This window comes from Diceros bicornis, chromosome 5 (genome assembly GCF_020826845.1).
Source record: "Diceros bicornis minor isolate mBicDic1 chromosome 5, mDicBic1.mat.cur, whole genome shotgun sequence".
NCBI classification, from domain to species: domain Eukaryota; kingdom Metazoa; phylum Chordata; class Mammalia; order Perissodactyla; family Rhinocerotidae; genus Diceros; species Diceros bicornis.
Window position 1 is genome coordinate 67,139,967 of NC_080744.1, and position 23,309 is coordinate 67,163,275.

The window sequence follows — 23,309 nt, forward strand, 5'->3', positions numbered from 1 at the left end:
CACAGTGGTGCCCTTGTTGAGTCTGCTTGGGAGTGGGCAAGGGTGCTGGGTGATGGTTAGGACATGGGCTTTGGAGGGACCTGGTTCAAATCCCAGCTCTGTTTGGGTTTTGGACAAACTATTTAGCCTCTGTGGTCTCACATACAAATTGGGGGTGGTAATGCTACTGCAAAAATGGTGAGGATTAAATAAGATCCATAAAGCACTAAACATTGTGAATTGGCAATGCTCAATAAAAAATAACTCTAGGGCCGGCCCGGTGGCTTAGTGGTTAAGTGCTTGCACTCCGCTACTGGCGGCCTGGGTTCAGATCCCGGGCGCGCACCCACGCACCGCTTCTCCGGCCATGCTGAGACCACGTCCCACATACAGCAGCTAGAAGGATGTGCAACTATGACATACAAGTATCTACTGGGGCTTTGGGGAAGAAAAAAAGGAGGAGGATTGGCAATAGATGTTAGCTGAGAGCCGGTCTTCCGCAGCAAAAAGAGGAGGATTAGCATGGATGTTAGCTCAGGGCTGATCTCCCTCACAAAAAAAAAAAAAAATAGAAACACATAAAAAAAAAAAAATAACTATATATCCAACACCCTAGAGGAGAAGTCAACCCTGGGAAGGCTGACTCCCAGAAGGCCTGTGGGCTTCTTCCCTCCCCTCCTCTCCCCTCCCCTTCCTTCCTCTTCCCTTCCCTCCCTCTCTCCCTCTCCTCTCTCTCCTGATTCCACTCCATTTAGGATTTGGGTGACTCTGTCCCCAACTGCTTCTCGTGGTACATTTGTCCCCATCTCTCCAAGCCTCCTCGAGTGTCTCCTCTACCCCGACAGGGTCACCCTGCAGGCTGGAAGGATTTACAGCAGTCCCCCCCCCCTCAGCCCCCTGGCTACCAGACATAGTGTCTACAGGAAGGTCACTTTCTTGCAGCACCAGCAGGGATGTGGGTTGGACAGAGGAGGTCCTCGGAGAAGCAAATAAATACATCAAGTTTCCAGCTGGGTCTGGAGATAAGGGCTCAGGCAGACGAGGCTGAGGAATTCACAGGCACTGCATCCGTTCACCCTTCCCAGCCCATCCATGCTGGCTTCGCTGGGAAAGCCTATTTGTGGCACTTCAAAGAGGACATTGCAGAGAACTGTGCACGGTGGCTGTCCCTCCTGGGAGGGTGCTGTGTGGAGGGATCTTCCTCATTTTGGATGTTAGGGACAGGCCTAACGAGCAAGAGTGTGACAGATCCAAGTTACTGTCCCAGCTGATGCCGGTGGATGGGGAGGGACTATTAGCCCCATGGCACAGGAGGGGAAACTGAGGCCAAGAAGAGAGAGAGACTTTTCCAAAGTCTCACAGAAGTCTGTGGAAAAGCAGGTACAGCCCCCTAATCCCTGAACTCCTGCTCTGGACCCCCTTACACTGAGTGGTACCCGTTGTCACTGAGACAGGGCCATTAGAACTGGCCTGGCCTGGGTGCAGATTGGAGGCACCTTTACATCATGCCAAGACCCTCCCGAAGGAGGGCTCTCCTTCCTCCTGATCTCTGCCTGGCCAGCTGCCTGTCTGGAGGTGCTCTCCCTGTGGGACCCGGCGGAGGTCAGCATGCTGTTAGTAGAGCTGCTCCAGTTGAGGGCACAGCCTCAGTCCCTCCCGGACACAGGCAGGGCTCTGCTTCTGGTGCCCATGAGCACTGGAGCAGGGGTACCGGGGCTAACACAGGAGACCTGAAGCGGGGACACTTGCGCCACTCCAGAAACAGCTGCCCTCTGCCATCGGAGAAGCCACATCTGCCCGAGTCTCAGGGGCCTCCTAACCACCCAGGTCAGCAATGGCCACCAAGCTCGGCCTGTTCTTGACCAGACTGCTCTGGGAGGGCATATCAGAGAAGCTGCACGCTGGGGGCACTTCTCAGCCCCACCTACTCTGTGACTCCCCTCTTGGCCTGTCTTCCCTCCAGTAAAGTGAAGGGATAGGGATACAGGACCTCCGGGCCGAGCTCTGATGCTCCCTGCCTCTGGACAGCTCCCTGTCCGTCCTTTCTCTAGGGCTGGTGCAGGCTTCACAGAGTCTTGCCAGCCTGGGCTGCAGGCGACCGGCTGGAGCAGATGCAGCCTGTGCTAGGGACGCGAGCCTTCCAGAAGCCCCAAGGTTCCCACACAGGAGACCCGACCATGCAAGGAGGTGCAGGAGCCTGTAAGCTCTCTTAGGGCAGAGACGGCGTCTGCCTGGTTCACAGCTGCGCCCATGCCAAGCACGGCACCTGGCGACACGGGGACACTCAGTTAACTATTTGTAGAATGAATGACGCAGCAGAGCCGTTCCTGTGTGCACGTCCCTCCCCTTCTTTGTGCTTTACTTCTGACAGCTCACACCTGCCACTTTCTTCTGAGGCCTGCCCTTGGGCTACTGGGGCTGATTGCCCACAGGCACAGAGAAAGGGAAGTACCTGGCAGTTTCCATCTGGAGGCAGCTCCTAGCCCATGTCTGCTGTCCGACTGCCTTGCGCCTATGGAAGCTGCGCTCCCCGCCTAAACCAGGACAAGCTCTGAGGTGCAGCTGTGCCTAGAGCTCCCTGGGATGGGACTGAGGCTGCCGAAACCCCACCTTGGCTTGGCTTCTTCCCCTCCTCTCCTGCTTCCCTTCTCCCCCACTGGTTTCTGCTGAGGCATTTCCTTAACCCATCCCTCGCTTGTGAAATCTCATCTCAGCTCTGCCTCTGGGAAACCACTTCCAAAAACAAATGAAGGGCCTGTTGACAGCGAAAAACTGAAAATACCCGAGAGGAAATTCAGTTTATTCCACGCTGCCGTGTGCCCTAGCATGTGCTGTTCTGGGCTTTGATGGAGACTGTGGACGCGAAGGCCCCGGGGGGGCCCCCCAGGAGCTTTGAGTTTGGGTGATGGAGGAGGAGGAGGAGACCCCGGACTCTGCCCTTGTGGGCTCTGCTGGGGGCCACACGAGGGGGAGGAAGTCTCTGACTACGTGCTCCTTGTGGCCTCTCTCCATGTCCACTGATGGCACCAGGCCATGGAGAACCGAGGATCCCCGAGCAGACAGGGGTAGAAGAGCCATGTCTCCCTCCTGCATGACCCCACCAGCCAGGGAGCCCTTGCAGCCTTGGCCTTCCTTCCTGGGCCTACATACCAGGCTCCTGAAATAGTCCATGATCGCATTTCATCTCTAATGACATCACCCCCCCCCCCCCAGTCCTACCATGTGAAGGGCCTTGAGGAAGAGTCTTGAGGAAGAGACACGCCCGCCCGCACAGCAGTGCGCAGCAAATTTGGGAAGAGGGTTACCTCCTGGGCCCAGGTGTGCTGATGACCTCCAGAGATGAGGCAGGTTGCAGTGTGGTAGGAGGAAAACAAAGAAACTGCCCAGGGCCATGAGGAGGGGGGCACCAATGGTCCCCAGACTTTCCGAAGACGTCATCCCGGGAAACCCGGCAGATGCCCCCTACAGGCCCCAACTCAACCTGCAAACTGGCTTCTCAAGCCGAAGCACCGGAGGAGCAGGGTCCCAGAGAAGAGCAGCACTGAGGGAGCACATCTAGCCCGTCCTCCTGCCTCCGCAGGGGTGGCATCTTAGAAGGGGAGAGGGCAAAGGGTTGGTTAAGATCGCACAGCGAGTGTGTGAAGCTGGCAGCTTTGTGCTGCCTCCGCATTCTTCATAAGACCAGGGTAGAATTCTTCCTTCCGTTTGCCACCTCGACAGTAAGGTGCCTCTCTTCTCTGCCATGGGACGGGGTGACATGTTCAGGATGTGAAGTCATGTAGGAACATCTTTGAGTTCATAGACGTCTCCTGTTCTTAAATAGCCAACTAACGGCTGAAGATTCCACTACTCTTAAAATAGCTTTGGATCCCAGCATAGGCATTTCCAAGAACAGATTTTTATCCTTTCAAGAATTCTATGAAAGCAGAGAATCCTCTAGTTTGTATGCCTGCCCAAGAGAGCTCCCTCATCCTGCTCACACACTGAGCCCTGACCCTGGTCCCACACTGAGCCCTGATCCTGCTCACACACTGAGACCTGTCCCTGCTCACCCTGAGTCCTGACCCAGCTCGCAGACTATGGGCATAGACTGGTCTAATCTCCAGATAAAAGGGTATCTACTCAGGTTCATTATAATTATGTCACTCTCAGTTCATTTCGACAGGACATTAGATTGCTCTGATCATGCAGTTCCCTGACAATTCTATTTAAAGAGCATTTCTTGCTTGTAGTGAGTCTTGGGATTGACTCCCCAACATCCATTTCAGGGCTAGATGATTGCTCTAAGCCAATCAATTCCATCTCCTTTGCCAGTGATTGGCTCAGAGATGGGGAGTCTTAAGCCAATACGTGTCAGTAAGACCTAAGGAGAGGCTGCGGTGTGTGGAAAGAGTATTCAGTCTCTCTATCCACTAGTCTCTTACTGATGAGCATGTTACCTTAGCTGCTGCTGAAGCCCTCCAATGGCACCAAGGGACATGCGTCTCAGGCTGAAGCCCTTTAAGGGTGGCAGAGGAGAGGGACAGAAAGCACCTGGGCCTGCGGATGTTACTGAGCTTCTGAATCAACCAGCCCTGCTTCCTGATTGTGACATGATACACTTAATAGTTTAAATCACCTTGAGATGGGAATTTTGTTATCTGCAGATGAGTCGTAAGTGAGTCCTGCCCTCCATTCCCCTGCTTCACCCTGCCATGGAGGGGCTGACTGCCCAGGACCCCCCTCTGGGGAGAACTGGTCTTGCCTGGGCTGGGTAGAACAGCTAAGCATGTTGTTCCTCCCAGACAGCAGTGTTGCTTCTTCCAGGCAGGAGTTCCCCATCTTCAGTGAGACAGGCACAGACCGGGATAATTACATGAGATGACCTGGAAGAGCTGTCCTTAATTTTGATGGCAATAAAAGGCCTTGCCAGCAAGTTAAGCTAATTTCATGAAAGCACTGGGAGGAAGGTCGTGGACTGGATCCCAGATTATTAATAATGTCAAGCTTCGAGCTTCGATAGAACCATTCAGGAAATTCCTCCCAGTTGCCTCCAGCAAACTGCCACAAGTTGCTACTTTCCTCTGAAATCAATAGTCTTTCCATATGCAAATGTAGGTTTTGTGTTTTTCCCTAGAAAATAATTAAAGTCACAGAGCCCAATGAATACTTAAACAGATTGTGATTTTAATTAAAAACCTTCCACTAAGGCTGTAGCTGCAGGTTTTTCTTCCCCAACAGGCGCACTGGTAACAGCCACAAACATCAGAATCTAGGTTTAAGTATCTGAGACTAGAAATCTTTACAAATAATAGTAGTAATTCTGATTGCTGCCTATGCCATGGTGTGGGGGGAGGGGGTGATGAGAGACATTTGAGGGCAGGGCCAAGGTCCTTCCTCTTGCAAGGGAGGTGGGACACAAGCTTGTAGGGGCACGTGCAGCAGAACGTCTCGGCACACCTGTACTCAACTCTGCAAGGCAACAACGATGGCTAATTCCAGCTATTGTTGAAAAGCATAATAGGTCATTTCTGAGCACTGTCTAAGCGCCAGGTACTCAGTGCTTTGCATATATTGACTCATTTAATCCTCAGAGTAACCCAATAAAATAGGTATTCATATTTATACTCTTTTTTTTCCTGAGGCACAGAGAGGTTAAGTAACTTGGCCAAGGTCACACAGCTAGTACATGGTGGAGAATGATGCTAGAACCTTTCCTCCTAACCGCTATGTACAGTGTATATAAGGAGAAGGAGAGATGGAAGGTGGGAGGGGGAGTAGAGACAGGGACTGGCTCCCCAGTGGAGTGAGCTTTCTGCTGGAAATCAGAAAAGGAAAGCAGCTTCTTGGGGAGAGTGTGGGAACACCGTGTGAATGTGGGGGGTGGGGGAACAGGACTGCAGAAGCTGAAAGGCGGGAAGCAGGGAGTGTTCAGGAGATTCTGGCTGGAGGGCAGCTGTGTGGAGGGTCTCCCGAGCAGGCTGCTATGCTGGGGATATTTGGTGCCCTTCCCGACCCTGACTTTCTTACTTTCAGAGGCCCTCCCACATCCGTTAAATTTCCCATGTGCCACATTAAATTCAAGGGCATGTATAACTCTGAGTGCAGTCAACTGAACCATTTGCACAATGTGACACGTCCCAAACATTTAACGAAACATCCAGTACTTTCAACTTTGCAGTTTTCTTTTCCCCTCTTAGAGCCAAAGATTTTCTTTTTCAGATCTTGGACATTTTATAGGTCCCTGACAAAATCATGAGACTAAAGGACTGCCTTCTAGGGCCCCCATACAGCACATGAAGAGACAGTGGGGAGGTGTACAGGAAGGTTCGTCCCGGGAAAACTGAGCTCAGTGGTTCCTGCCAGGGACTATTCGTTCAACGAGTATTCAGAGGTGCCTCTAGCACCCCGGGGGGCTGGAAACACAATGCGGTGCAAAGCGATGGCTGTGCCTGTGTTGGCAGGGGAGAGGAGGGTGCAGATTCCTGGGACGCAGGCTGGGTGGGCATGGGAAGGAAAGCTTCGGTGCTTCGGTTAAGCATCCCCCGCTTCGTAACACTGCCCCGTGGGACTGCACTGCCCAGAGCAGCGCCCGCCTTGGTGCGGGCTCCAGCCGACGCCCTCCTCGCGGAGTTCCTCGCAGCCACTGCTCCGGGTCTCTGCGCCAGGCAGGAGGGTTCCAGCAGGGGGCGCGCGCGGACCAGGCCTGGGCCGGAGACCTTGCGCGGACACAGCCGCGGGAGCTAGTGCGGGCATCTACTGGGTTTCAACCCGCTCCAACCTTGCGACCGCCTGGGTCCGCGAGATCGGAGTTAGTGGTCGATCCACAAAACGCTGCCCGGAGCTCCAGCTATCGGCCCTTGGGTCTGCCTAGGGTCGGGACCCCAGCCGGGTCAAAAAGCCTTTGCCTGGATTCTACAGATTCTAAATCTGGAATCTCCGCACTGACTGCTTGGAACCTTAGATCTTTCTTCTCCCCACACCTACTTCCACGCACCTGATAAAGTGCCTGTTTCTTTAACGATCAAAGACGTGGGCGGCCGCAGCGGTGGTATTTTCGCTCCCGGTTCCCCAGCCCTTCAATAACTGTACCATTATTAACCTTCTAGACATTAGACCCGCTCCTGCGCGCCTGGCGGCGCTGGGTGAGATGTGCTCCGTCTTCTAGACGGGATTGGAGGCTGAATCCGGAGTCTTGGCTCCCACCTAGTCCTCACCAGACTCTGCCCGGGGCGACTCGGGCTGCAGCCCTGCCAGGGCAGGCACTGGGCTCTCCAGAGTCGAAGGCGGGGTAAGGGCTGTCTTTCGCCCAAGGCAGGCTTGGGGAACAAAAGCGCTTGCAGGAGAGTGGGCGGGAGCTGCAGGTGCCCGCAGGAGTCGGCGCCTCGCCTGGGTGGCCAGCGGGCCCTTAGCCGGCTCCTGGAGCCCTGTCTCCCTGCCGAATTCCCTTGGCTTCCGCATCCCGGCAAGAGAGTAAGGGAAAGGGGTCTTGCTTGGCCCGCGGGCCCCAGAGGTTCCCAAGACGCTGGTGGGGCGGGTCCCCGCGGTCCAGGGAAGTGCCCGGCGCAGAGTGAACGAGCCCATTCTCCCTTCGCTCCCCAGCCTGTCTTCCAGTCCCTCAATCCTTCCCAGTTGTCCCCCGCCCCCCTGCCTCCGCGTCCGCCTCCTCACCGAAGGCAAAAAGAGCCAGAAAAGAGGTGAAAACTAGGTGGAGGATCCACAAGCCTTGCGCCTCCACGCCGGAGCCTTGGTCCCTGCCTCTATGCCAGGCGCCTCTCATCTCCCTGACTCTCCATCCGGGACCTGACTCTCCATCCTCGCCTCACCCACCTCCCCACGCCCCTTTTCTGAGGCCAAGACTCCCGGAACCTCTCCCTCAGGGTTCCCAAGATGCCACAACACACCCAGGACGCCCCCTCCTCGACCCAGCCAGGCCCAAACAGGTTTCGAATTCGGTTTGCCAATATTTTGTTGAGAATATTTACAGGCACTCCTGGATTAGGGACCTGCTCCCGCTGTCCCACCGCAGGGTCAAGGTGCTCTCATCCCTCCACCCTCCTGGAAGATGCCTTCGGCCGCAGGGCGCCCCCAGCGTCCTCACCCTCGGCGGGCTGTGAGGACTACAGGCCCAAGCAGGTGGAGGGAAGTTCTGGGTTCTGAATTCTGGGCTGAGCGAAGCGCGCTGATCTCAGTTCGCTGCACCGCCTGTAGCGACGGCAGGAGTAGGAGAGAGGGAGGGCGGGGAGTGTGCATGCGCCAGTCTGTTCATATTTAATTTACAAAGGATCCTCGGAACCCAGGGTCGGGTGGTCTCTATAGCTGCAGCACTCCTCGCCCGTCTCTCTCCCCCACCTCCTCAGCTCATTAGAATGCTCAACACTCAAATAGGGAGATCCATCTCAAAGACCCCAAACCGGTTCTGTGGACCCACTGCCAGACACCCCACGGCCCGGGGTGAGAGCTGGAAGGCCACGTGCGCCCCTAGAGCTCAGTGTCTACGGAAAGGACCCGGGGAGACCGGGGCTCTGCGTGTCTCTTGGAGCCTGTACTCCTTTCCCGATTCTGGCCAGCAACTCTGTCTCCAGGGCTGCCTTGGGCAGTGCAGGGGGACAGAAATCGAATTTTAGCCCCAATGCCTCGACATCCCTGCGCCTCCACCTCCTTGTTGCTAAAAGAAATGTCGCAGTTTCGCCAGAGACAGGGAGTGAGAGTCGGGAACAGCGAGTATCCGAGTCTGCTGAGGCCGGCTGTTGTGTGAGGGCGTGAGACAGTGGGGCGGTGGCGGCCGCGGAGGCTTTGGGGGATAGTGTGTGGGGTTGACGGTGTGTTTGCTTGTGAGGCTGTGAAGATACTGGCGTGGGAGGGGGAGGGAGAGAGATGCTCTGGCTTTAAGTTCCTAGCCCACAGTGCTCAAGAGGCGCAGACGTTCTGTAACCGTCCCTTTTGGGCCGCTGTCTGCTGCAGTCCCGGCGCCCCATTCGCCTCTAGCTGGCAAGATATCAGGACGAGGCGCTTGGGTGCTCTCAGGCTGGTTTCCAGTTAATATAGGCTGATATCCGCTCGCCCCGCCCCACTTGGCGGTGCACATCGGCCCGGGCCTTGGGCATTGGGCTTCAACGCTGGTTTAGCCACAAAAGAGGAGACGTAAAGAGTCTGGCTTAAGAAGCTGGGCAGGGGCAGCGGTGGGCTAGAGAGGAGGGCGTCCCTTCCCCTCGCGCCGGGCAGGGCCGTGCGTTCCCGTCTTCGGGTTCCCGTCTACTGGCAGGGGGCGGGGAAGACCAGGACTTGTATTTGCCCAGATCCAGGCAAAAATGGCAGGGAGGGTGAGGCGCTCTGCTAACACTATCAATTATGCATCGTGTTGAACGTGGCTTCGGGGAGGAGGCGGCTAGCGGGGAGGGGTGCGGGAAGGAAGGGACCGCGCGAGCCTGGCTGCGCGCAGCTCAGCGGGTCCCGGCTCCAGGTCTGTCTGCGCCATAGCCTGCATTTGCAAAAAGAGTTTAAAGGGAAAGACACGCCTCCTCTCCTTTAGTCGTGCGCCTTCCCTTCCCCCAAATTCTTCAAAAATGGTTTGTCTCACGTGTTGCGGGGCGTAAAAGCGGCTCGCATTCAATTAGCAGCGAAGCTCACTGGCCCTGGCGGGACCCGCGCGTGAGGGTGAGTGCGCGTGAATGTGTGTGCGTGCGGGCGGGAGAGGATTGTGATTGTCCCGGGTGAAGGTGTGCCTTTGAAAATGTGTGTGAACATAGCGAGACCTCAACACATTGACGCGATCATTACATGATGATGGATAATTCTAACATGTGAAGGTCGACTGTGTGGAGGATGTGAGGGTCTCTGCGTGTCTGTGCGAATGTGTTTGAACGGTGGGGGGGGCGGTGTGATTAGGGATAGTGACAATGTCTGCAGATGTGTAAATGTGGAGGGGCATGGGTTATAGGGGTGCGGTGAACTGGGAAGAGCCGAGCCGAGAGCGCTGGACGTGGGGGCGCCCCTTGTGACCAAGGTTTTCTTGGCCAGGAGGAAAGCCTCTATGGCTTTAACAAATGTAGATGATGTGGGAGGTGGGTGAAACTGCGCGCGTTCCTGCCGAGCCCGGGAGCGCGCGAGGACTCTCTTCAGTCTGCAGCCAGCGAGAGGTGGGGGGAACAGACGCGAAAGGAAAAACTGAAGTGGGACCTCAGGGCCAGAGGAGTCCCCAAACTTACCAGTCCCTGTCTCTGCCCCTCGTCCGTCTTCCCCACAGCCGAAGCAACAGATGTGGGAAGCGCTCTGGGGCTGTCGTCCTGGCTCGGCGACATCAAGTCTGGCGAAGGGGTTGCAGCCCCAGGGCAGCGTGCGGGGAATCAGCGAGCAGCGGGTAAGCCGCGGGGACGGCCCCACAACCTCGACCCAGGGGGAAGTAGATCTCACCTAGGGTGCCGGACCTCGCTGCGCTGTGTGGGGGAGACCGGGAGAGGAGGGGAGGGGCCCCTCCCCCAGGAGCAAAGGCGGAGTTGGGGACCTGGGTTCTCAAAGACTAGAGTGTGGGAGGGGCTCTGCCGAAACTGCCAAGAGCCCTAGGTGGGAGCGGGGAGTCTGTGTGTGAGTGCGTTTGTGTGGCTGGGGATAAGAAGGTTTTACTTGGGAGTGGGGATCCTCAGGCATCGTGGAGCTACAGAAAAGGGGCAGAACCTTGAACCTTCCCCTGCTTAGTTAGCTAGTGGCAGTCCCCAGGACCCGTCGGCTGGGGACCCCTCCCCCCTCACCCCAGGAGCCGCCTGGGCTCTGCGGGATGGGCGGGAGAATCTTTAGTGAGGTCCCCCAATGTTCCTGGTCCATACATGGGGGAGGACCTCCTTCCTCAGTCGGAAGGTTAACTGAGCACCCCTGGTTCTCCCCTCACGGGAGCTGCAGCCCAGGGCAGGTGGCTATGGTCTGTCGCGATGGGAGAGGAGCCTGCAAGTCTACTTCCCCGGGTCGCATGCCTCTTGCCACTGGCCACAAGTTCTAAGCATTGCTTATCCGCTGGGATTTCAGTCTCAGTGGAGGGCTGTGTGCACGGTGTGCGCCGTGTCCCTGTGTGTGGGTCGGTTCGTGTGAGGACATGTGTCCTTGTGTCTGTCAATTCTCACAGTGAACAGGAAAGCGCTTTGCACCGTGGTGGAGAATGCTGGACAAATGCTGGGTTCAGCTGAGAGAACAATGAGGTCTCCAGGGTATACTGTGTCCGTGTCTGGGTGTCTTTGTGTTTGTGTGTCTACCAAATGTGTTGTGAACCTCTAAACCCCTGCAGAAGTTGGCGGTTTGATGGCGGGGCCCGAGCGTGTGTTTGTACTGTTGTGCGCCTGTATGGGTGTGTGTGCGAGTGCTGTACATGGGACAAAGAGTTCAAGGGAGGACAGCCGGTCATGGACAGAAAACCTCTTTCTGTGTATCCCTTTTACAGAGTTAAACGAAGGCTTAGAAACGCAGACAGGGGTCAGTGCAGAGCCCAGGGAAGACTGGCGAGCAGCCGAGCCCGTGGAGGGGCCAGCGCCAGGGTGAGGGGGTAGGTAGGGAAAAAAGGTCGAGGTACGAGGCCGCTGTAAAAGGAAGTCAGGGCCCTGATAGGGTGCATGCATTGAATTTCAAGATTTTTGCTGAGCTCCATTCGTGCCCAAGAGAGGCTCCTGGAGAGGAGAAGGTTACTGGAGCCCTGAGGCCTGCTCCAGACGGGTCTGCGGAGGCAGAGCTTGATATGGGAGGGAAGCTGGAGCTCCTTGAGTCACCTTCTCCCCTCTTTCCCTGGTTTCCATCTGCAGGATCCGCGATGCTGCCCTTGCTGGCCCTATGGTTGGTCTGGGCGCTGCTAGGAGAGGCCAGAGCGTGCCCGGAGCCGTGCGCCTGCGTGGACAAGTACGCGCATCAGTTTGCCGACTGCGCCTACAAGGAGCTGCGCGAGGTGCCAGAAGGACTGCCGGCCAACGTGACGACGCTTAGTCTGTCCGCCAACAAGATCACCGTGCTGCGGCGCGGGGCCTTCGCCGACGTCACGCAGGTCACGTCGCTGTGGCTGGCGCACAATGAGGTGCGCACGGTGGAGTCGGGCGCGCTGGCCGTGCTAAGCCAGCTCAAGAACCTCGACCTGAGTCACAATCTCATATCCAGCTTCCCATGGAGCGACCTGAGAAACCTGAGCGCGCTGCAGCTTCTCAAAATGAACCACAACCGTTTGGGCTCGCTACCCCGGGACGCGCTCGGTGCGCTGCCCGACCTGCGCTCCCTGCGCATCAACAACAATCGGCTGCGTACCCTGGCTCCTGGCACCTTCGACGCGCTAAGCGCGCTATCACATCTGCAACTCTATCACAACCCCTTCCACTGCGGTTGCAGCCTTGTATGGCTGCAGGCCTGGGCCGCGAGCACTCGGGTCTCATTACCCGAACCCGACTCCATCGCGTGCGCCTCGCCTCCCGCGCTTCAGGGGGTGCCGGTGCACCGCCTGCCCGCCCTATCCTGTGCACCGCCCAGCGTGAGCCTGAGTGCCGAGCCGCCGTCTGAGGCGCCAGGCAGCCCCCTGCGCGCCGGCCTAGCGCTCATGCTACACTGCGTCGCCGAAGGACACCCCACGCCCCGCCTGCAATGGCAACTTCAGATCCCAGGTGGCACTGTAGTCTTAGAGCCGCCGATCCTGAGCCGGGAGGACGACGGGGACGGCGTGGAAGGCCAGGAAGGGGAAGGGGACGGGGACGGGCCGACGCAGACGGAGGTCCCAACCCCGACTCCGGCACCCGCTTGGCCCGCGCCCCCAGCCACTCCGCGCTTCCTGGCCCTCACAAACGGATCCTTGTTGGTGCCCCTTCTGAGTGCCAAAGAGGCAGGCGTCTACACATGCCGTGCTCACAACGAGCTGGGCACCAACTCCACATCAGTACGCGTGGCGGTGGCGGCTGCCGGGCCCCCAAAGCACGCTCCTGGAGCAGGAGGTGACCCTGATGGGCAGGCCCCGACCTCTGAGCGCAAGTCCACAGCCAAAGGCCGAGGCAACAGCGTCCTACCTTCCAAGCCCGAGGGCAAAATCAAAGGCCAAGGCTTGGACCGGGTTAGCGTCCTCGGGGAGACAGAGGGGCTGGAGGAAGAGGAGGCAGGTGAGGGAGAGGAGGTGGAAGACCAGGTATCTGCGGATCCTGTGGAGGAGCAGAGTTGTGGCCACGGGGACCCCTCGCGGTACGTGTCCAACCACGCGTTCAACCAGAGCGCAGAGCTCAAGCCGCATCTCTTTGAGCTGGGCGTTATCGCGCTGGACGTGGCGGAGCGCGAGGCGCGGGTGCAGCTGACGCCGCTGGCGGCGCGCTGGGGCCCTGGGCTGGGCGGGGCTGGGGGAGCGGGGGGAGCGGGGCGACCGGGGCGGCGGCCCCTGCGCCTGCTCTATCTGTGCCCGGCGGGGGGCGGCGCAGCAGTGCAGTGGTCGCGCGTGGAGGAGGGCGTCAACGCTTATTGGTTCCGCGGCCTGCGGCCTGGCACCAACTACTCCGTGTGCCTGGCGCTGGCAGGCGAGGCCTGTCACGTGCAAGTGGTGTTCGCCACCAAGAAGGAGTTGCCCTCGCTGCTGGTTATCGTAGCGGTGAGCGTGTTCCTCCTGGTGCTGGCCACCGTGCCCTTGCTGGGCGCCGCGTGCTGCCATCTGCTGGCCAAACGCCCGGGCAAGCCCTACCGTCTTATCCTGCGGCCGCAGGCCCCCGACCCCATGGAGAAGCGCATCGCGGCCGACTTCGACCCGCGTGCCTCCTACCTCGAGTCCGAGAAAAGCTACCCAGCAGGCGGCGAGGCGGGCGGTGGAGAGCCAGAGGAGGCCCCCGGGGAGGGCCTTGACGAAGACGCGGAGCAGGGGGACCCAGGTGGGGACCTGCAGAGGGAGGAGAGCCTAGCAGCCTGCTCGCTGGTGGAGTCCCAGTCCAAGGCCAACCAAGAAGAGTTTGAGGCGGGCTCCGAGTACAGTGATCGGCTGCCCCTGGGTGCCGAGGCGGTCGACATCGACCAGGAGATTAACGGCAACTACAGGCAGACAGCAGGCTGAACCCGGAGCCCGCCCGGCCCGCCTGTTCCCATCCCCCACCTGGGTGCCTGGGAGCAGAAGCCCAGGGCTGGCAGGATTTATGCCCCCCTCCGCCCCTGTCCTCCGCCGCCTTCGCTTACTCCGCCCCCTTATCACTCCCCAATCTTGACTCCCGGGGACTTCTAGTGAGAGTGGGACGATTTCGCCAGTCTGCCGCCACCCACGACCGTCATTGTCCTTGTGGGCTGAATTCCCCTCCACGGCAAGCACACTTCCCCGCTCCTCCCTCCACATGTAAGACACAACTCGCGGACCGTGAGGCGAAATCCACGCCTCTCCGTTCCCACCGCAATTGTTATCTGCGAATTCTGCCCAGCGGCCCGCCCCATCGTGGGCTCTGGAGCCACAGGAAACAGGAGAAGACGTTGGAAACATCTGGTGGTAACGCTGTGGCTCGAGGGTCAGCCCGGGACCCCTAGCAAATGTCCCTAGCGTGGAGCGGTGTGGGGTTCCGCCTCGACCTCTACTCCGCCCATTCCGGGGTGCATGTCCCAGAAGCTAGGATTCAGTGGCCACTCCCTAGATTTTAGTTTCAAAGCCCCCTTCCGACTGGGACCCAAACCCTTCTGTCCCCCACCCCCACTCAGCTTCTGACCAGCTGGAGCCGAGCCCCGTGCCTGGGGCGCCTTTCAGCTCTGCCCTCCGATTTTCATATTTTCGTTGTTTTCAAAGACAGCGACACTCCAGGTCTGGTGCTAACACTCCCTTCCCAGCCTCTGGGAAAATTGTGTGTGTGTGTGTGTCTCTCTCTCTCTCTCTCTCTCTCTCTCTCTCTCTCTCTCTCTCTCTCTCTCTCGGGGGTTGGGGGGGTGGGGTGGGGGAGAATCCGTTTTCTCTCGCCCTCTCTCCTAACTTACAGCGCCGCAGGACCGCATGCCCTTTTTCCGCCAAGGGTGTGGGCTTGGTCCCCGGCCAATGTCGTTGTCGCTGTGTTGGAGTTTCAGGAGATCAGTGCGCTCGACAGCTCAGCTTCCGCTGCTGCAAGACCGGCTGAGACCTCAGCTCGAAAAGCGCCGGCGCCGGGGGCATGGGAAGCCAACGGTGGCCTCCTGGCCGGGTCTCTCGTGAGGACTTGCGCCTGGGTTCGCACAAAGCTTGCGCGTGACCGTGCGGCGGGATCCCGGTGGAGAAAAGCCCCTCGGTCCTCTCGTCTCCCGGTCCCGTCCCTCCCTCCGGGAGAATAGTATTTCCCCGGCGTGTAGTCCTAGACGAGCGTGCTCTGTAAGAGAAAAGTCTGTGTCCTGTAAAGTGTGACCTGTAGTGTAGGGGGCAGGGAGGGAGGGAAAGGGGGGGTGGACGCGGCGCAGCGACTCGGGCAGGGGTCTTTTTTCATTCTGGAAGGAAAGGTCGGGGTTGGGTGGGGGGTTTTGGGCGTGGGGACCAACCCTGTCCGTGAAGTGCAGCACAAGTGCGGCCTGGGGCGGAGCACCCCCCGGAGCCGCGCCCTTTTCTAAAGGCGTCTGTATGTAAACAGTCAATAAAACAATCGATTTGATGTGGGCTCCTTGACTCTTTGTCGGGGGACAGAGGGAGGAACCGTAGAAGGAAGGAGCCCCTGGGGTCTTCCTGTTGGGATCCTTTGTGTGATTTCGTGTTCGACTGTCTGTGATTTCGCCCGATGTTTCCACGCGGCGCCTGTTCTTGGTGCCTCCAGCTGCAGGATGCAGGGGCGAAACCACGTGGGATTGGGGGTAGGCTGGAAGTGAGTGGGGAGGGCTTGCAGGGAGGGAGGGATGGGTCTCTGCAGACTGAACAAGGGCAACTCGGGGGTGTGTGCGTGAGTGGGTTGTGTGTGTGCACAGTCCTCCTTGGGTTGACACTGTGGCTGTGACTGGGCGTGGCTGTGTGTGTGTGTGGACTGCCTAGTTCCTGTGTCTCAACACCGGCCTCTGTTTTCTCAGAGAAGCCAGTGGGGAGATTCATAGGGGCAAGGCTGCTGGGGCTTGTAACACAAACTACAGAGCAGGCAAATGCTGGAGAGCAGAAAGGGGGGAGGAGTGCCTGGCAAAATTGACTCCACAGAACAAGCTGGTACCTTAGCCCAGGAACCAAGTGTGTGCCCCTGCGTGTGTGTGTTGGGAGAGGGGCGCTCAGTGAATATGTGTGGACAACTGTCAGGGTGTGTAAGGCTCTTGGGGTGGGCTTAAGGTGGGTGCACATGTAGAATCAGGGTTGAAAGCACACTGATGTAACAGTCCTAGAAATGGGGCCTCTTGGGTGGGGAACAGGAGAGACAGAGGGATCAAGAGTGGATGCTGTGCTCCTGACCAGCCTGCAGTGCTGGAGTTGGGCTGCCTGTGTGTTTCAGCCAAATCGCCCCATGGGATAGGGAGTGGCCTGGAAGGGAGGTGGAAGAGGAAAGGTAGAGAAATGAGGGGAGTAGATGACGATTCCATCCCTACTCTCCCTTCTTCCCTCTTCCAATCTCTTCTCGTCCCTCACCCTCTCTGTGGGTATCAGGTCTTCCTACTTGGACCAGTGCAGACTGGGGACCAGGCCCAGGTCCAGACACCCAGCATCCTATCCTACCGTGTCTCCTGGCAGAGGTGGTGGCTGTGACATTTTCCAGGGCCGGAGCCCAGGTTCTCTTCTCAGACCAGCAAAGCTGTCTCAGAGACAAACTCCCTTCTGAGGGCCACAGCCTGAGAGCCCTGCCACTGCAGCCCACCCCACTGTCAGGGACACAGCTCAGAAATACCATCTTTTAGGAGGAGGGCTGCTTTGTTCTACCTGCAAATGCTGGCTTTGAGCAGGGGCTGGGACTGGCCCAATTCCTACAATTGGTTCAGGAAACCACCCACATGATTGCATTTGGGCACAGGCCTGGCTGGGCCCTTGAGTGCTTATTGATTTGGTCCAGCCCAATCCTCTGGTCATGGGAAGTGGTTCGGGGAGAAGGGCTCCTTCCTGTCCCCCACCGTCCTAAGGATTGAGAGGCCTCCTGGAGACCCCATAGGATCCCGAGTGCCCCCAGAGAAATGTGCAGAGTTGCTGAGAGTTCTGCCCCTTCTTTGTCCTGGGCCAAGCTTCCTAACCAATGGACATGGACTGCCCAGCTAGACCTCATGCTCCCTGGGCAAGGCCAGGCCCGGAGGCTCAGCCCACAGGCCTGGAATGGGTGGGTCCTGGAGGCGGAGGACCAGGGTGCAGTGACACTCTGCTGACTGCCCACTGAGATGCCAGCCCTCTCAGGAACGCTCCAGTTTCTGTCTAAATGTTTGGCACATGCACAGAACGGTCCCCAGCCTCCGGCCTTCCTTCCTGTCTCCTTTTACATTTTATTCTTTCATTTCCTCCCCCCCCACCCATGTTCTCTTTTTCTTTCTGAGTCTCCGTTTTTTCTTCCTCAAGGAATCTCATAAAATCCTAGGGTTGGAAGGGACCCTGGAGACTTGCTAATTCAACTACCCATTTGAGGTTTAATTCCTTTCTACAGTGGCCCCATCAGGTGGTTGTGCAACCTCAGCTTGTACTTATCCAGAGACAGGGAGCTCACTATTCACTCCCTCCCACCAAGGAACCAATTGTTGAGCAGTTTCAAGTGTGTCTCTCCCTCACTTCCACCCCTCAGGCATGACTCTGCCACTGGCCCGGGCTCTGTGAGAACCGGAGGAGGTTGGGAGGTGGAATCCCTACCCCCGTCCTTCACTCCAGGGCTCCAAAGCTTTTCATTCAATGCACTTTTTTTTGCGTTTCTACTTCATGCTTTAGGTGTGGTGCTAGTTTAGTCTCTACAGTGTGTTTTGTCATAAAACTTATTTAGAACATGATGTAGTCTACATAGAAATGGAAATATAATGATGTACACCTGAAACTTATATAACGTTATAAACCAATGTTACCACACTAATAATAATTTTAAAAACTTATTCTGGGGCCAGCCCGGTGGCGCAAGTGGTTAAATGCGCACGCTCCGCTGTGGCAGCCCGGGGTTCGCTGGTTCGGATCCCCGGCGCACACCGACGCACCGCTTGTTAGGCCATGCTGTGGTGGCGTCCCATATAAAGTAGAGGAAGATGGGCACGGATGTTAGCCCAGGGCCAGTCTTCCTCAGCAAGAAAGAGGAGAATTGGCATCGGATGTTAGCTCAGGGCTGGTCTTCCTCACCAAAAAAAAAAAAAAAAAAACTTATTTGGATGCTACATAGGAATGGAGTCTCATGGATTGAGGAGTGTGTGTGTGTGTGTGTGTGCGCGCGCGCCTAAGTGTGTACTGGGGGGACCTGGAAAATGGTCAGAGAATGCAATATGACAGCAGTAGCCTTGGAACTCGGAGCAATTTATCAGGAGTGGTAATTCTTTGAGCTACAGAAACCAGATGCCCAGGATGTGGCCTTGAATCAGATCGGAAAACTGTCTGTAGAAAGGTGATTTGAAAGGAGCACTCCCCCCGCCACCTCCCCTTACAAGTGTCTCCTAAAGATTGGCTGGAATGAGAACCATCTTGAAGATCATTACAGAAAGTCCATTAATATAAAAGGACAACGTGAGGCAGGGCTTTGTTGAGGAAGAAGCGGCTGGTGTGTGGTCCTCTCCTTCCTGCTCTTGTGCCTGGAATGCGCCTTCCACCCATGATGTCCCAGTAACAGCCACAACTACAGCTAACATCTCTAAAGATCATTTGAGTCAGTAAATGTTCGGACTGTTACTCCCTGGTGGTGATGCTAATCTTGGTTTTCCCTCCTGGATCTCAGGGAAATGCATTTTGGTAGGTAAAGGAAAGGGGGTGGCATCTTGCCATGACTGCCTTGCCCCAGATTTGTTAATATCGAGCCCAGTTATGAGACACTGCACAGGGAAAGCGGAACCCTCTGTCTGCACAACAGGAGGCATCATCTGCAGAGAAAGAACCAGGGCTGCATGAGCACTGAGCAAGGGACCCTGGGGGACCTCGCCCTTTCAGGGATAAAGTGCATTCTGTGCTGAAAAAGCCAAACCCGGGTACTAGGACAGGAAAAAGGCCCTATGTGGAGGCCATAAATTGCCAAGTCTGAGCTAACAAATACTTTTCCCTTGTAAATCTTCAACATAAAGATATTGACAAGAACAATTCTGCTGGAAAATTGAGAATGGAGCAAGCAGAGCCATTTCAGTCATAATGTGTCAATTAATTGATTGCATTTGCAACACACCCACCCACACGTGTGTTCAATGACAAGATTTTGCCTTAGGACTCAATAGAGAATAACATTATATTGAAAATGAAAGATCTGCTATGACTGGCATATAAAAGAGATTGAATTAGAAAATGTCTTGCAATATTAGCATTTAGTTCAAAATATGGCCAGTGTTCCTAATGAGACTTGATATAAATTAAAAAAAAAAGACATTCAAAGACCCCATGATGGGTAGAATATAAAACCAACTTGTTGGGTTCAATTAGTTGGAAAGAATTTGTATCCTCCCTTGGTTGAATAAGTAATTTAGGTAATTTGAAGATGGTATGATTTTTTTAAATTGTGCTAATGGCATGTGCTTTGCCTGGACATGTGAATGTAAGTTTAATAATTAAGTTTAATTCCACACGGAATAAGGAGAAGAAAAGTGTTTATATTTTTATCACCTGTTTACTGCTTAAACATGTCCCCTTGTGTATTAGGAGTTAATTTGGTTTTGGCAAATTAGATGCATTTTCTCTTAGCAACACTAGCAAACTGGTCCTTAAATTGAGTCTAAAAGCCATTCACGCCTTCCAACCATTTGAAAGAAAAACTGCCACGATCATAGAGATCAGAGAGGAACTTCATAAGAATTGATTAGTGTTGAAATGGGGATGGAATGGGAATTGAGAATTAATTACCAATGCTTTTTAATAAAAGTGGCTTATCACATATTTAGATTGGCTAAAAATGCTAATGGTCACCTAATATTAATATAAATATTAATAATACAATGGTAGCTAACATTTATTGAACACTTACCATATTCCAGGCACATATTATGGAATTTATAAACTTCATTTTATTAATGCTTACAATAATCCTGTGAGGTGATAATATTATCATTCCAATTTACAGGAAAAGAAACCAAAGAGCAGAGAGGGTTACTAGTTTGCTGAAGGTCACACAGCTGGTCATTTGCAGGGTTGAGGTTGGCACTACAGTTGTCTGATTCCAACCCCAGATCTCTTAGCCACTAAGCCAAACCTCCATCCAATACCTCTATAAATAAGTTTAAGCGAAGGATAATATATTTTATATATTGTTAAATTTGCTGCTAATTATGGAGTTTGTCTAGAAAAAGGGTTCCTCTTGCTGCCTCTCACTTCTCAAAATAACAATTTTTTTCCTGATTATAAAAGTTATGCATGTTTAAAGTAGAACTTTCTTTTGTTGCTGTTGGGAATGTAGATGGGTATAGCCACAGCCACTTTGAAAAAAAATCTTTGACAGTACACTAAAGTGAAAGATAATATGCCTTACGATACAGCAATTTCACTCTTGGACATATACCCAATAGAAACGAGCGCTTCAGTCCATCAAAAGACAAACGAGTCTTTTGGTGGACACAAGTGCAAGAAGGTTCATAGTGGCTTTATTTGTAATAGCCCCCAATTTGAAATAACCCAAAATTCCAACAATAGGAGACTGGGGGTGGAGGGAGGGAACTGTGGTGTATTCATACAATGGACTATCACACAACTGCAAATCCACACGACAGTGTGGAGGTCACAATGTGGGGTGAAAGAAGCCAGACATGAAGAATACGTAATGCATGATTTCAGTTATGTGAAGTTCAAGTACAGGCAAAACTAATTTTTGGTGAAAGAAGTCAGAATAGTGATGGAAGGTACTGACTAGAGTTGGGAGCGTGCTCAAAAGAGTGCTCTGAGGTGCTGGAAATGTTCTAGATCTTGATCTGGATGGTGGTTTCACAGGTGTATGCATATGTGAAAGTTCATCAAGCTGCATACTTGAGATCTATACACTTTATTGTGTTTGTTATACCTCAATTTTTAAAATGGAAAAATAACCTTTGGGAATAAGGCCAGAAAGTAATACATACTCATTATAGAATTGCACTGTCCAATACAGTGGCCACTAGCCTCATGTGGTTCTTTAAATTTTAATTAATTAAAATCAAGTAAAATTAAAAATTCAATCCTCAGTCACACTAGCCACGTTTCAAGTGCTCAGTAGCCACACGTTGTAGTGGCTGCTGTATCCTGGGCAGCAGAGATGTAGAACATTTCCATCATCACAGAAAGTTCTACTGGTAGTGTTGTTAGAGAAAATTGAGAAATTCAGAAATGTATAGAAAAAATAATTTGTTATTTATAATACCCCCATCCAACGAAAACCAGAGTTAACATTTTATATTTCTTCCAGTCTCTTTCTAAAAGAATTTTTATTAAATTACGTGAATGACATATGAATGCATTTTTGTCCTAAAATAATTACTGATTAACTGAAGCTCCCCTTGACCACCACCTGCAATCCCAGAGCTCTCCCCAGTGGTAACCACTCTGACCAGAGTAGCACGTATCTTTTTAGACCAGTTTTTGCATGTATCTCTATGGAGATATAAGCAGGGTCATTAACACCACCCCAGCTCAGGGAGCTTCCGTCTGGTTCAGTTCAGTCTCCCAAGTGCATGTGAAGGGTGTTATCTCCACCATCTGCACCCCACCAGGGATCTAGGGCTCTACCCACCCTCATCTTGAGCTACTGTGGTCCTGGGTAGCGTAAGAACAAATGTCACCTGGGGCAAGTCAGAGGGGAAACCAAGCACAGTCTCAGTGCAAAGCTGACAGGTGCTATTGTTATTGAGTGTTCCGGGAGCAAGATGTCCACTGTAAATCAAGTCAAGTCTTGACTCCATGCCGATTGCATGGAGAGCTAGCCTGAGGCCCTGGCCACCCTGATGGTGGCGCCTGCTCAGGTGAAGTCTGGGAGGTCTGCAGGCATGACTCAGCTCCTGCTAGGGCCTCTCACAAAGGTCCTTTGCTGCTTTCACACCACAATGGAGCCTGGAACTGTTTTGTGCAGCTGCCCAGGATCCTGTTGGTACCAACATCATATTTTCTGAGTAGCACTGTAGAGACTTATGGCACAGGCTCCCTCTGACTCAGACCAACACAACCCTCAGTGTTTACATTTTGAGTTCAGTTTTTAATTCATTAATTTTTAAACTTTCTTCATTTTAATATATACCTTTATAGCTATTAATGTCTCTCTCAGTACCACTTTAACAGCATCCCCCAAGTTTTGGTAGGCAGCGTTTGCACTGTCATTTAGTTTTAAATATTTTATTTCCATGAGATTTGTTCTTTGACTCATGAATTATTTAGACACATGCTTTTAAATTTCAAAATGTATATGTTTTTTTCCTGCCACATTTGTTTTGTTTTTGATACTAATTCAGTTGTACTGCTGTCAGAAAATATGGACTGTAAGATGTTAGTTATTTGATTATTAAAATTTGCTCTGAGGAATAGTAAGTAGTAAGTTTTTGTAAATGTTCATATATGTTTGAAAAGAATGTTTATTCTTGGATTGTTGGGTTCATGATTATACGTTCATGAGATCAAGTTTGTTCATTTTATTGTTTACATCTTCTATTTCCTCACCAATATTTTGGTCTGCATGCTCTATTAATTTCTGAGAAAGGTGTGTTAAAATCCCTTTCTATGATTGTAGATTTATCCACTTTTCCTTGTAATTTTGCTGGTTTTGCATTGTATATTTTTGAGGCAATGCCATAACGTGTATTCTTTTTCAGTAAAATTTTTATTGAAGTATAACACACACACAGAAAAGCATTTTCACAAAGAGAAAACATGAATAACCAGCACTCAGATTCACAGAAAGAAAATGATGGGCAGCCAGCAGCCTCCTGACGCTCTCTTCCAGGCACTCCCCTGGCCTAATTATCCTGACTTCTAACATCACAGGTGAGTTTCGCCTGCACTTACCCTGTGTTTGTGAGCTTCATCCGTGTTATTGCATATAATTTGTTCATTCTCACTGCTGTAGAGTGTTCCATTGTGTGAATACACCACAATTCATTTATTCATACTACTGTTGATGGACACTTATGCTGTTTCCAGTTTGGGGCTATTAGAAATGATGCTGTTATAAACATTCCTGTATAAGTCTTTTGGGGAATTTATACATTTTTGTAGGAATGGAATTGCAAGGCGATACAGTATGCCTATGCTTAGCTCTGGTAGATACTGTCAAACAGTTTTCAATATGTACAATTGACACTTGCACTGTTGGGCGTGTAGCAGCATTGCACCAGGGTTATCACTGGCATTTCGCTGGTGTTGAACA

General features: G+C 53.6%; 1 protein-coding gene across 1 annotated transcript; it reads left to right on the forward strand.

Moving 5' to 3' along the window:
* Window positions 1-9,435: 9,435 nt before the first annotated feature.
* On the forward strand, window positions 9,436-14,783 carry ISLR2 (immunoglobulin superfamily containing leucine rich repeat 2). The gene is made up of 3 exons (XM_058542054.1): window positions 9,436-9,615; window positions 10,205-10,318; window positions 11,742-14,783. The coding sequence occupies exon 3, from the start codon at window positions 11,750-11,752 to the stop codon at window positions 13,994-13,996; it is 2,247 nt and encodes a 748-aa protein (XP_058398037.1). The 5' UTR covers window positions 9,436-9,615; window positions 10,205-10,318; window positions 11,742-11,749; the 3' UTR covers window positions 13,997-14,783.
* Window positions 14,784-23,309: the final 8,526 nt, after the last annotated feature.

Coding starts and splice junctions, on each gene's coding strand:
- ISLR2 (XM_058542054.1), top strand. CDS start 11,750: ATGCTGCCCTTGCTGGCCCTATGGTTGGTCTGGGCGCTGCTAGGAGAG.